The sequence below is a fragment of the Trachemys scripta genome, chromosome 2, assembly GCF_013100865.1.
Source record: "Trachemys scripta elegans isolate TJP31775 chromosome 2, CAS_Tse_1.0, whole genome shotgun sequence".
Classification (NCBI taxonomy): domain Eukaryota; kingdom Metazoa; phylum Chordata; order Testudines; family Emydidae; genus Trachemys; species Trachemys scripta.
In genome coordinates this window covers 52,685,972-52,701,027 of record NC_048299.1, presented here as the reverse complement: position 1 = coordinate 52,701,027, position 15,056 = coordinate 52,685,972, and the positions used below count along the sequence as shown (strand labels likewise).

General features: G+C 42.4%; 1 protein-coding gene across 2 annotated transcripts in view; it reads left to right on the top strand.

The window, feature by feature from the left end:
* DGKB (diacylglycerol kinase beta) overlaps positions 1 to 15,056 on the top strand; it is a 457,353-nt gene that overhangs the window by 115,258 nt on the left and 327,039 nt on the right. For both annotated transcript variants that reach the window (XM_034760549.1, XM_034760547.1), the window contains exons 10-11: positions 4,717 to 4,805; positions 4,887 to 5,003. In XM_034760549.1, the coding sequence (XP_034616440.1) occupies positions 4,717 to 4,805; positions 4,887 to 5,003 (206 nt within the window). The remainder of the gene's footprint in view (positions 1 to 4,716; positions 4,806 to 4,886; positions 5,004 to 15,056) is intronic.

The window sequence follows — 15,056 nt, the reverse complement described above, 5'->3', positions numbered from 1 at the left end:
AATGTACCTTGGATTAATTTCTTCTTGTACATCCTGGTTGTGGTGTGACCTTAAATATTTCTTCTCCTTCTCTGGTATTTCTCCCTTTAAATAATTGTAAATAGTTATGTTATTCATATTCTTCCTTAGTCATCAACTAGCCCAGGTACTGTATAGCCATATTTAGTTATTCTAATCTTCCTCATAATTCATTCTGTCTACCATATTGGGGCCTGATTTTCAAAGTACCAGGTTCCTAGTACTGGCAATCAGTTTACATAGATGCTATGATTTCCTCTACAATCATAAATAGGGTTGCCAACTTTCTAATCGCACAAAACTGAACACCCTTGTCCTGCCCCCGGCCCTACATCCTGCCCTGCTGCTTCTCCGAGGCCACGCACTCCATTCACTCCATCCCCCCTCCCTCAGTTGCTCACTCTCCCCCCACCCTCACTAACTTTCACCAGGGTGGAGCAGTAGGTTGGGGTGCGGGAGGGAGTGAGGGCTCTGGCTGGGGGTGCAGACTCCGGCATGGGGCCAGAAATTAAAAGTTCAAGGTGTGGGACAGGTCTCTGGGCTGTGGCAGGGGGGTTGGGGTGTGTGTGCTCGCTTGGGGCTGGGGATGAGGGGTTTGTGGTGCAGGGAGGGGGTGCAGTCTCAGGGCTGGGGCAGGGGGTTGGAGTGAGGGAGGGCGTGTGGGATCCAGATGGGGGTGTGGGCTCTGGGATGGGGCCAGGGATGAGGAGTTTGGCTGCGGAAGGAGGCTCAGGGCTGGGACGGGGGGAGGGGTATAGGAGGGGGTGCTGGGTGCAGCTCCGGGAGGAAGTTTGGGTGCGGGAAGGGGCAGGGGGCTGGGGTGCAGGAGGGGTTTGGGGTGCAGGCTCTTGGAGGGAGTTAGGGGGGGGGGGGGGGGTCCCAACTGGGGGCGGGGGGTTGGGGTACTGGAGGAGGTTCAGGCTGCGGGCTCCATCCGGGCCGTGCTTACCTCAGACGGCTCCCGGTCAGGAGCACAATGGGGCTGGGGCTAAGGCAGGTTCCCTGCCCTAGCTTTGCACAGCTCCTGGAAGCAGTAGCATGTCCCTGCGGCCCCTAGGCAGAGGGGCCAGGGGGATCTGCGCACTGCCTCTGTCTGTAGGTGCAGGAGCTTCTTCAGCTCAGCGTGGGGGCATTGTGCAGAGCCCCTCTAGGAGCCGGATATGCTGGCAACTTCTGGGAGCCACATGGAGCCAGGGCAGGCAGGGAGCCTGCCTTAGCCTTGCTGCACCTCCAACCGGACTTTTAACGGCCTAGTCACCGGTGCTGACTGGAGATGCTAAAGTCCCTTTTCGACCGGGTGTTCCGGTCGAAAACCGGCTGCGTTGCAACCCTAATTATAATGCTTGATTTATGTCACTCATCCTCGCATTCATACATTTGAAGAGCTTAAAGAGAGAAGGGATCCTTAGATCATCTACTCTGGCCTCCTTTATATCAAAGGCCATTAAATGTCACTCTTATCCCATATTGAACCCAATAATTTGTGTTTGGCTAAAGCACAGCTTCCAGAAAGGTACCCTGTCTTGATTCAGAGACATCAAGAGATGGAGAATCTGTCACTAGCTTTGGTAGTTTGTTCCACTGGTTAATCACTGACTTTTTAAAACAAAACAAAACAAAAAACAGTGCCTGATTTCCTATTTGAATTTTAGCTTCCAGACGTTGTTTTTTGTTATAACTTTCTCTTCTAGATTAAAGAGTCCTTCAGTAGCCAGTATTTTCTCCCTGTAAAGGTACTTACACACTGTAATCAAGCCACCTCTTAGTATTCTTTTTTGATAAATTAAACCGATTGAGCTCTTTAAGTCTGTCATTGTAAAACATTTTCTCCTTCCCTTGAGTTAAAAGTAGCCCATCAAAGGTATATTGACATATCTTTCTGAGCAAGTAGTTGTACTGATGAATTTGAGACTACCAATTGTCAATAAAGGTGGCAGAATCAGACATTTACCTTTTTCAGTGGCGGACACTGTCCCATTTAGGAAATGAATCCTGTATATATTGGTTTCCACATCAAATAATCAAATTCATTGGAGTAAAATAGCCCTCTTTATTCTAAACATTTTAAACAAATAGCAATCTAACAACTCCCTTTTCCCAGGGCGTGACTGCTGACTACTCCGCAGTCCCCTTTTCTGCTCTCAGCTCCTGGGCTTTATATAGGCTCCTCCTGTTCTCATCCAGCTGAGCCTCATCTAATTAATATCTGCTCCCTGACTTCTCCTCCAGGTGCAGCCAGGGCAGTTAATTTGTCCAACTAGCCACCAATACTTGGATCCTTTTCAGATCATTGAAAAAATAAACTCAGTGCCCTTTAAGCTTCATATCCCAGAATCCATCAAGATTCACTCACTTTCATGTTTCCCTCCGCAAGCTGTTTGTTAACAACCCCTTCCCTGACTGGGTAGATGCTCCTTCACTCCCCGTAATAGTCCAGGGGCAGAAAGAATATGAAATCCATCCAAAGAAATCCAGGTCTTTGATTCCTGATGGGTCAGAGGAAAGCTCCAGTATCTGATAGACTGGAAGGGGTACCGGGCCAGAGGAGCAATCCTCGGAGCCAGAAGAAAATGTTCACACTCCCATTCTCTTCTGAGAATTTCACCAGAGATATTCTGACAAGCCAAGGCCGAGGGCCCCTAGCAGGAGCCCTCAGGGTTTGAGCTGGGGGAGGTAATATCAGGAACTCAGCTGGCTCTGGACACAGTCTCCTGGCAACACAATGAGCATGATTGGGCCCAATAAGCTCTCACTATGTGACTGTGCTCCCTGGTTGGACAGAAGAGCCAGCACATCATTTAAGCCTTGTAGCAACAATAGTACATCAGCTGCTCAATATGTTCTACGCCTACAGTTGTGTCACATCTGCTTCCTGTACCTGTCTTTGTGCCAACCCGTTCCTGTTTGTGCCTCAGCCCTAGCCTCTACCTTCCTCCGAATTCTGACTCTTGGCTCCAATCACTGGCTTGTCTCCTGGCCACAATTCCATTTCTGTTTTGACTCTTGTCTCCTGACCATGACTCCAGTTCCACCTTCCAACTCTCTTTTGACAACTAGGCATGGCTCCTGTTCTGACCACGAGGTCAGACCGCCTACATCCCAGCATATGGCAGGTATATTCTGTTCTGTTGTAGATATCAGTAGTATGCATCCGAAGAAGTGGGCTGTAGTCCATGAAAGCTTATGCTCTAATAAATTTGTTAGTCTCTAAGGTGCCACAAGTACTCCTGTTCTTCTTTTTGCGGATACAGACTAACACGGCTGCTACTCTGAAACATGAAAATAGGACTTTCCCGGTCTAGAAAATAAAACTTCCTTGGAAAAGAAGAGTGCTCCTGTTCGTAAACTTCCTCATTTGCATTTACCATGACTGTCTCTTTTTGCTGTGATAGCCTTCTCTTTTCTTTACTTGCTATGTTGCTTGACACTGAATTGATCATTTTTCAGTAGTGATCATCACTTTGTAGGGAACTTAAGGGTTCCTTTCAGTTTCTTCAAGTAAGCAAGTAGGAAGGGGCCTGAGTTTTTTCATACAAAACCACTCCTACACTTCCATATCTTCCTGAAACCCTCCTCCATTTCTTCTACCTAATAAATGATTCCCCTCCCACATATTTTTGAAGCATTGCTATAGATTGCACTTTTTTTTTTTTAAATTGTGTAGGGGGAGAAAAACAACAGCTAGAGAACTGCAGGGGGCCCCACCATCTCTCCATGGCACAATCAACAATGTTACTCCCTGCAGTTTGTCTGATTAATGGCTGCACCTCCCACTGGGTCTGTGTAATAGGTGCAAGCAAGGTGTTTAGAAGTGCTTTGTGCTTAATTGCTGTCAAGGCCAAAAGCATGAGACTTATCTGATGCAGGCAGACATTCATCCTTAGCTTTAAATAGTTGAATCTATTCAATGCTGTCATTATAAGCACTAGCATTATTTCCTCATCAACGCACAGTGATGCACTATTGTTAACTATTCAATCATCACAGAAATATGAGAGTAGAGCTTTATAATTGAAGTCAGGGGAGCTTTGCATCATAAACTGGCACTTTTATATTCCCCCTTTATAGTTAGTGTGATCTTTATAGACAAGGTTTGTCAATAAAGACAAGTATGTAAAACTGATGGTAGTGGATTTAGCAAAGGAAGCTTCTCTGTATAGGAGTAGCGTTATGGCAAGCAAGAGTTGAACTTTGGATGATTATATGAAATGCATGACAACAATAGCTATCTGGAAATGAACTAATCAACCATTTAAGATTTATAAATCAATAGAGAGAATAACATAAACTCATTGGCTTTTATTTTCATGCTTACCAGCTGCTCTCTTGCCTATAGTTGTAAAATATAGATTTCTTCCTACTAGCAAATGACACCAAACCATTTGGCAGTCATCAATTTGTCTTTAATATTATTGTCGTTTGGTAATTATTGTGAAAAATTTTAGTGAGGACTGATTTAATTAAGCATTTCCTGCTGTGCCATGATAGAGCATTCTGGGATTTTTCACTTGCATAATATTTCCTGTACTAATTGGCCTTTTGTATTGGATGGAAAAAACAGCCTACTTTGAGTTTTTATTGACTGATTGGATTGATTAAATAGTAGTAGATATGAAACCGAGTTCTACTAATGTCATTTTTTATAGAAATGTAGTCAGAAACAGCATTAACGCAGTCTTAACATGCTTCTCTTTTCAGTTTGCAAGTACACAGTCCATGAACGCTGCGTCTCAAGAGCACCTGCCTCTTGTATCAAAACATATGTGAAGTCCAAAAAGAACACTGATGTAAGCCTGTGGTAGCATTTACTTTGACATGTAGCTGTTAAATTTGGCAATCCTACCTACATCTGCACTTTTCTTTCATAGGTAATGCACCACTACTGGGTAGAAGGAAACTGTCCAACAAAATGTGATAAGTGTCACAAAAATATAAAATGTTACCAAGGCCTGACTGGACTTCATTGTGTTTGGTGTCAGATCACAGTGAGTAACTACAGTGAAAATATTAGCACTGATAAGGTAGGCTGAAAACACTGCAGCTTCCTTTTACAGATATCTAATGCAAAAGGTCTCTTTCAATTTTATCATCAGTTATGGTCAGTGTGCAAATGAGATTGACGTGTTCAGATTACTTATGAGTGTCTTTAGATGGTATAGCCTAAACACACTGAAACATATTCTCTTCTCTGTGCCAATATGTGAATCCATTAAACTTAATGAGAGCTGTACACATGTTTCTGCAGAAGAATAGAATTCATTATAGTGCTTCCATCTGTATTTTATAGAAAGATCATAAATGTTTTTCATTGTGGATAAAAGTAAAAGGCAATATCTCTGTGAAGTTAGGGCAAAATCACACCCTATGTTGCACTGTGGAATAGAGGTAATTAATTGCATCTTTGCCCCTGAATAAACAGCAGAGCAGAATGTTTTCATAGCACATGAAATTTAGTAAAAATAGAGGGCCAGGAATTCCATGCACCAAATCCAGTCTTCCTCTAGCTAATGTGTATTCAGCAGCAACTGTATGAACATTCACGGAACACTGACTTTGTTGGTGGACAGGCCTGTCTTTACCCATACGCAAAGTACGCAGCTGCGTAGGGCACCAGGAAACTTGGGCAAAACAAATTTCCTGGTGCCTGGCACAGCTGCGTGCTGCTCCAGCCCCTGCTCTGGCTCTTCCCCAGGGCCCCCGCCCGGCTCCACCGCCCGGCTCCACCTCGCCCCTTTCCTGCCTCTTCTCACTCCTGCTCCGCCCCAGTCCTGTGCCCATGCCCCTGAGCTCTGCAGCATGGCCAGGCCTACACTCACTGGCGGCGGGAAGTGCAGACCCGGCCCCAGCCGCGCCGCTGGTGAGTGCTGGGGGGTGGCTCCTCCTGCCCCCCAAGACAGCCCCCCCCCATGGAGGCCTGGGGACAGCCCCCCCGCTCCCTCCCACAGAGGCTTGCACTCCCTCCCCCCCCACCCCCGCGGGAGGGCTGTGTAGGGCCCCAGAATAGCTAGGGACAGCCCTGTTGGTGGGCTCTTTATGGTAGAAGAAACAACATCCAGCATCTCTACTCCCAGTCACTGTGCTTTCAGGATTTGAATCTAAATGTGGAAAAAGTCAGTACTTTATTTATTTCTTTATTTCTTTATTTATTTTAATTCTGAAATATTAAACATTTGTTCAGTCTTCTAAAGAATATAATGTGACAATCACTTGTGAATTTAATTTAAGTTCACTTTTTAAACATAGGACTAGTAGAAACTTTGAAACATCATAGAAAATAGGTCCAAATTATTTTCAATTATATATGTTAGGACTACAGATCTAGCAATATTTCAGGGAGGAAAAATATATAGCCCAGATTGCTGTCAAGATTTGGGTAGTTTGGTTTGAGAGTAAAACACCTAAGCCAAATTTTTCAATGTGGGTAAGTAACTAAAGTCACGCAATTATAATCTGCATTTAGGTGCCTAAATAAGAGTGGTATGATATTTTCAGAAGTGATGAACATCTAAAACTCCCATTGAAGTGAAAGTACGCTGCAAATGCCCTGCACCTGTGAAAATCATACTCGTATTAATTAGGTACTTAAATATAGACTTGGGGCCAGATTTTAAAAGGCATTTAGGCACTTAGGAGGATTTTCAAAAGCTCCTAGGTGCCTCGGTCCTATTGCAGTTAAGAGCATAGGTGCTTTTGAAAAATCCCTCAGGTGCCTAGATGCTTCTAGGATTTGAGGTGTAAATTAGAGATGGTCCATTAGTAAAACACCTACTAGTTTTACCAACCTTTAAAAATATTTCTGCTTCATTTTTATACCACTTCTCGTATAATATTCATTTCCCTTTTAATTCCAGTTCAGAGCCCTTTTTAACCCTTTCTCCTTCCATAACTATCACTGTAGGTATAGAAACCTGCTGAAATGCCTTAAAGCTACCAACTTAAAACCAAAACAAAACCCATATATTTGTAACAGACACACAAGTGACTTTTGATTGGCCATACTGAAGATATTAAAACTATCACCACTTTTTGCAATCATATCTTTTCACCTGCTTATATACAGCATTCCTGCTGCTTGTTGATGATATATTTAGTTGCAGTATGAGCAGTCGTCAGATTCAGAATTGCCTTGAAAAACCTATCTTGCATCCATTTAAAATGTGTGCCTTTTTTATAAATGAAGAAACAGAGAAACACAGAGAAAAAGAATTTGGCATTGTGTAATAATGCTCTTTAACAAGCACTGTATTTTAGCAAGCCAGTGCTGCTGTATGTTTTGTTTTGCAACTCAGTTAGCTACACTGAATCTCCTTTTTGGCCTGATTCTTAGCAGGCAATAGGTTTAAAAGGTGTCTTGAATCACCTCTCTTGCTTTTATAGCAAAACATCCATGGAGAGGCAGGAGTTCCTATCCCTGTTCCTGAAGCTGATTCATTCAATGTATTTCTGTTTTTTCTTGACCTTTTTAAAAGTGATGGGGCCATGGCCCCCTGTCCAACCCCCACCCCCACCCCCCCATTCCAGCATCCCTGGCCTGGGAGGAAGAATATGGTTGTCTGTCTCTGCATGGATCTCCAGATTTCACTACAGCCTCTGCAGTTAGAGGTCCACATCCCCTCCAAGTGGCAGCAAACTCTTCCCCCAGAGGGGTTGCTGGGTCAGAAATTTCATGACATTCACCTTGAAGTTTTCTAAGCAAGTTTTCCCCTCTTGTGGGTTTCTCTCCAGGATGGAGATACAATGTGTCCTTTAGTATTTTTTAATATTGATTGTAATAGGGCTTTTTTTCTTTTAGTTTTATTTTTGGAGGTAGCAAGAGTAAAGATGTGCGGATTAATTCTTACAAGATAAGACCCATTTTAGACATCAGTTCTACTTCCAAACCAAATCACAAATTTTTCAGAGTTTCAGTATGAGTTTGGCTAATGAGACCTCCTTCCCTGGGCTACTGGTTTGCTCTTTGTGACTCTCTTTCTAATTCCCTATCCAGCTGTGTCCTGCCTTACAGCTGGTCTTCTTTTCAAGGCTTCTTTACAGACCTCCAGACTTTCCTTCCTCTTCCCTAAGTGAAGTCATCCTACTTCAGGCTACTCCACAAATTCTTGGCTTTCACTACAGTTCCTCATTTCCACATCTAGGCATCTGGTTGTGAGATAAGTAATGTAAACTAGCTAGCTTTGTGGACACGGCGGTATTGCAGGGGGAAGGCTACAAAAAGGTTTATAAAACAATTATTTTTTAATATGAGGTGCTTAGTATATTACTTTACTATCTCACTACGTTGTTTTCATTAGCTATAGCATGCACATCTTCAGCTATTCCTTTTATTTCCTATACCTCACTTCTGTTGTCAAAGATCAGCAGAGACTAATAAGAAGATTAAGCTATTTTTTTCAGAGATAAGTTTGCTTGCCACTGAGTAGCAGAGCTGCTAATTATCACCGAGTGTGCGAAGATACTTTTATTTGATGTTACATGGCCTAGTGTGCATTAATTATGGTACAAGTAGCCTTACCACTGAGGCAGGGAATTAGCATGACAAATGCTTTAGATTACAGGGCTACCAAAATACCCTCACAATAAGGCTTTAATACTCAGAGTAAATCCAAACTCATTAACTTTTATTTTCCGTTGCTAAGTAACTGCCTGAAAAGGTAACTTTGCAGTATAAATGAATACGGACAAGACTAATACTGGGTGTCATTCACTTCAAAATTCAGAAATATTATGTCTACATTATACTGTGCTAGATAACTTTTATCAAAAGTGTGTTACTATTAAAGTGTATATATCATCTACTGAATTGATTATATTGTAAGTTTGATACAGTTAATGCCAACATGGATAAATCACCTAAAGAAAAATGAATCACTCGCTCACTGGAAAAATATGATTTATAGGAGCAACTGTTGAACTACATATTTTACATCACCTGCTGAATGAAATATCACCTATTGAGCTAGATGCTGTATACTACATATTAAACCACTTAATAAATAAATTAGATATATTTCCTAAAGTTTTAGATGCTTAGTACACCCGGGTACCCTCTGTAAATTAAAATATACATAGCTGCTAGTAAAACACATGAATTTGGAATTATGCTCTTACGTGACGTGCACACGCTATTTGACAGACTTAATATGCAGTATATTAAATCTATGTAGAGATAATAAACTACACCAAATTCCACACTATAAAGTGGTATTTTTATTGTGATTTTCTGCTGATATTGTAAACCATGAAAATGAAACTTGAGTGGATTGCATCTGTCTCTATAAACAGAGATAACATTATAGCTTTGTATTGTGTTTGGATGCGTATATTTAAAATATGCTGTTTAGGGAAATTTGAATTAAGTTAAATTCTAGGGCACCAATGAGAAACCTAGACTTCTATCTAATTCAAACTATTTTTTCCAACAGTTTATATCACTAATTGTATTTCTTAATGTTTTATGTTGGCTTGAACTTCTACAATCCCTCCCTTTCTTCTTTGAATATAGCAGTAACTCAGTGCTTTTTAGTAAATAACCTTTGGAATATTCTCTCATTGTTCTGAGAGTGGAACTATTCTCATTGCTCTCAAAAGAATCTCCATGTTAGGAAAAAATGGAGAAGTCAAATCCTAATGGAGTTTTGCCATGCACTTCAATGGATCCAGGATTTCACTCATGCCCTTCAGAGCTTTGTTTGATGTTCCCTTAGTTATATATTACATTGGTATCCTCTTAGTATTGGTGTCATTATTAATCTAATGAAGTAGTAGTGGTATTTCAGAAATGCTCAAAGACTTCACCCAGAAATGGGGATCCTTTGTGCAAGGCACTGTACAAACTATAGTAAGAAACAAAGAACTTACAGATCAAGAAGATATCTTCCATAATAAAGATTGTGACCACTGATAATGCTACAGTGATGCGTTGCTTTCCTCATCCTGCAGCACTGCTACTACTCTGCAGTCTGGCTCAAATGCTCAACTTCCACCATTGGAGGGATTTTGAAACCTATGGCTCCTCTTTGCTATAATATCATAAATTCCAAGGCCAGGAAGGACCATTGTGATCATCTAGTCTGACATGGAACTTCCCCAAAATAATTCCTTTTGAATTTGAGCATAAATTTTAAAAAAATCCAATCTTGATTTTAAAATTGTCAGTGATGGAGAATCTACCATGACCTTGGTAAACTGTTCCAGTGGTTAATTACCTTTACCAATATCAGCTCAGTGGTTTTGGGAAATTGAAGCCTGGTTGACTGATTTCCATTACAGAACTCACTGTAAGAACAACTTGTTTCTGTATCATTACCTTGCATTTTTGTCTAAAGTTGTCTCTTATTTTCAGCTATAATGTCATTAACCTCCCTGTACCTTTCCCCAAGCCTTCACCACATGTGGAGGAAGTTAGATTTCATGCTTTAGACATTGAGGACTTATAGTTATTATCAGAGTACCAAATTAATCTACACATTTCCTGAGCATTTTGAGGCAAATGGGGATAAATCCAGGGCTTAGTTCATAATAACACAAAAACTGGCCAGATGAATTAAGTTATGCATACATGATTGCAATAACCTGGGAAGTGTTCAGCAACTTGGCAGTTTCAGTGACACTCACGCCCCTTTGCATGTCTGCCCTCATTTCACCTGCATTGTCATGCATCCTGCTGAGCTGTGGAATGCAGCTGGCATTTGCATGTAATTGCTCCTCCCAGCTCCCAGGAACCTCTGTGCCACCATAGCTAGATGTCTATGCCTATGCTAGTCTCTGCCTTTTCCCTAGCTCCTCCTGTTGCTGGATCCCAGGCAGGAGGAGGCAGTGGCCAGAGGTGGCTACGCAAAGAGGAGGAGGCATTGTGCTCCACTCTCTGTTAGCTGTAAACAAGCTCTCCTCCAACACTCAGCCCTGGGGGCTGTACTTCTCAATCCACCCTTTCCACACCCCATTACCCAGCCAGCCAGCAGCCATCTCATGCACTCACCCCCCAGCCATTCAGCTACCCCAGGCATATGCAGCACTCATCCAATTGCTCCAGCATCCACCACAGGTATCCCCGGTACCAGCACACCTAGCTGCCCTGGCACTCATCCCAGCCACACCCACTACCCATCCAGTAGTCAGTGGCTGCTGCAATGTCACTCAAGGTGGGGAACTGGAGAAGCAGATAGTAGAGATGCAATTGAGGGAGCACAAAAGAGAAGAAAGGAATTGGGAGTGAGATAAATAGAGGGATTAAAATTGGGAGAGGAAAATAGAGGAGAATAAGAGGGGGGAAAGGATTGAAGGAAGGGTCACAGAAATGGGAGAAGCTAAACCACAATTTGTTTCTGTGATAGAAGTCATTCAGAGGTCTCAAAAACTTATCAGTTACAAAGCGGGGCATATTCAGTTAGATCTAAAGCAATTTTCCCAGATTACTTTTGTAATTGCTGGCACATCTTACCCATTCTGACACCAGCATTGTCCCTCTGCCATGTGGTGGAAGATGTCTTGGGCCTTGCAGGTTGACTTCCCAGGGGAGGTGGTCAGTGAAGCAGAATCTGGGTATATTCTAAGAGATGATTACCCCTATAACAACATGTTCCCGAGGATAATAGACTTTACAGATGGACATACTTAGGCACAGAAGCAATTTTAGGCTATTTTTAGAAGATTTTTATGGCTCTTGCTGAGCCATGTATAGTTAGATCATGTTAAATGAAGTATGAAGGAATCCTAGTGTTCAAAAATCATGAGTTAGGCCTTCCAAAAGTCATGAGATTAGCTAAAAATTCCTAAGGACTTGACTACACATACAGCGCTGTAGTGGCACAGCTGCTCCGTGCTGCAGCTGTGCTGCAGTAGCGCTTAGTGAAGATGCTCCCTACGCTGACGGGAGAGCTTCTCCCATCAATGTAGGTACTCTACCTCCCCGAAAGGTGGAGGAAGCCCTCCCATTGAGATAGTGCTGATTGCACTGCGGGTTAGGTCGATATAACTGCGTCACTCAGGGGTATGGTTTTTCCACACGGCTGAGCGATGTAGTTATACCAACATAAATCTGTACCATATACCAAGCATAAGGTGTGTTGGTTTTTTTAAATAAAAATTAACAATATTAGGTTCTTTGTATTTGTCTTCTGGTTTCTGAGCCTTTAGGTCACACTTTCTCTATGTTTTAAAACATTTGCCCCCAGCCAGGAGGGCTTGAAACTTACTGATCCACCTCATCATGATGATGATACCACATTATCTATCCAAGATCTTCTCTTTCTGCCTTGTATTCACCTGGAAAGGAAAATTGATAGCAGTTCCCATAAACATGCATTGCCTGCTGAACCTCTTAAAATGTGCCTGTAAAGCAAATCTTTCCTTTCTTAAGGTCTCTTTAGCCTTTGCTAATCATCTCCAATTCTTTGTTGTTGATAACATGGTCAATCCATTATATTTTCTGAATTCTTTCATAACTCCCTAATTTGAAGAATTGTAGTTTATTACTGATTGTTTTTAAGTCCATGTTTCACAGCCATAGTTTAACACAGACCAAATGTAAGTTTTCAAGAGTCAGAATTAAGTCTTTAGATTTATGTCCATTCTCATCAGTTGTTCATTCTTCCAGAATGTCTCTTTCACTCTTACAGTTCTAGTTCTGATTTGAGTAGCCGATCTTCCATCTTCTGTAATGAAACTTGCTATATGGCTGTGTCATTCACTGGAATCTTGCATGTTTTCCCGGGATCCATGCATACCATTAAAATTTTTTTCTTGTCCATATTCAACTCCAGAGCACTTTCTTTGCATATACATTTATAATTTCCACTAACTTCATCAGACCTTCTTCTGAATCAGCCGATAGCACTGTATAATTTCCATAGAGAATTGTAAATCTCTCATTTTCCATTCATCTTTATACCTTCTTGTTTCTTCGGTTAATTTAATCAAACATTCACTATAGATGATGAATAAAAATGGTGACATTATACAACCATGTCTCACTCCTCTCTTGATCTCTACAAGATTTTCATTTTCATTGCCTATTATATTGCCTTCTGATTCCAATATAATTGTTTTATTACTTGGAGTTCGTACCCACACATCTTAGTATGTTGAACATAGCATAAATGGTAGATTCCATCAATGCTTTTTGGAAGTCAATAAAACACAAATATTCTGTTTTCCCCATTTCAGTTGATCTTTCTGATATACGCTTCAGTTCATAATAGTGTTCATCATTCCCTTTCCATCTTCAAAGCCATATTATTGATCTCTTATTTCCTTATGAATCTGTTCTCACATTTGGTCTTGAACAACTTGCCAAAGTATCTTAAGCTATTTTGTGACTGTACACAGTTACATGTACGTTGTTTTGTCATAACCCTCCCCCCATCATCGTTCAGTCTGAGGCACTGAAAGAGAGCACTCAGCACGAAAACTAGCATGCATGAGAGGGCTGGGTATGTACATGCCTCCGCTATGGCATGGCCCCATGCGGATTCTACAGTGCAGTGTGGATGGGGGCAAGAGGTGTGTACCAGGTCCTGGGAATCAATAGCGCTCCTGGGCCACTACCGCACTGCATTGATCCCTTTGCTGCCTGACTCTTACCCAAAGGTATAGAGGTCCCCGCCCTCTCAGCGCCCTATGCTGAACTTTTCAGATCAGTTCTCCCATGAACTCTGTTGATTGGCAGAGGTGATCATGGCTCATGTTCCAAGAGCTGCCACCTGGTGTCTGGAGCACATCTGGGTGCTGATCAATGTGTGGTCAGAGTACACTGTCCTCCACAACTTTGCCCAGAGTGGCAGGAACATACACCTGTATTGGGAGATTACAAAGAAGCTTGAGGAGGCCGATATTCACCAGACTCCATCCCAGTGCCAGGAGCATATGAAGCACCTGAGGCTCCTGTACCAGATAGAGGGACTCCAACTATCTGTCCAGGAAGGGACCCAGCACATGTCCACGCTATGATGGAATGGACAGGTGCTTTCCAGGGATCCGTGTACAGTGCCTGAATTGACGCATGATCCATGACTGGATGTCAATGAGGGGCAGGGCGAGGAGGCAGCAGGGACCTCAGAGGAATTCCAAGAGGAAACCCTGGCAGACCCAGAGGAAGAGGAGCATGTGATTCTGCATCTCAACCCAGCAGACCCAGTTGAAGAAACTCCTCTGAGGAGCCTGAGGAGGACCCCAAACCACTGCAAGAACCAGAACCCAAGGCTGGTGAGTTATAATAAATCCCCACATGCCCCGAAAATATCCCCTGGTATTTCATCCTTGAAGGTGCCTCTGCCAGATCCTTGCTCTACCCCGATATGGTCCCAAAGTAAGACATGGCTATAAATCAATGATTGTATTGAAATCCCATGATCCACTGTAAAGTATTTAGTGGAAGCTATAACAGTGGTGTGCAAACTTTTCCAGTCATGCCCCCTTATCATCTGCGCCCCCCACTTCCATTACTGCAAAGCCAAGTCTTCCTCAGGAGTGGAGCTTGGGCTGAAATGGAGTTCGGGGCGGAATTGCTGAGGAAGATGCCTGAAGTGGGTTATAGCCCATGAAAGCTTATGCCCAAATAAATTTGTTAGTCTCTAAGGTTCCACAAGGACTCCTCATAGTTTTTGCTGATACAGACTAACACGGCTACCCCTCTGAAACTTAAGAAATATCTGTTACTGTCCAAAGCACCAGAATGAAAAACAGAAGAGAAATAAACTGTAATGTCTTTATAGCTTTGATAATGACTTAATTGACAATACAGACACAGGAAACAAAAGGAAATTATCAGTGAAGATATCTGACACAGAATGGTGCTTTTTATAACCCCTCCCCTTTCACTCCCACCACGCAGTCATAACTTGCATCCATGGAAGTACTCATGCATAGTACCTGATAAGCAATGGTGTCAGAAAACCTGAAAAAGCATCAGGGGGTAGCCGTGTTAGTCTGTATCTACAAAAACAACAAGGAGTCTGGTGGCACCTTAAAGACTAAGAGATTTATTTGGGCATAAGCTTTCGTGAGTAAAAACCTCACTTCTTCGGATGCCACACCGAAGA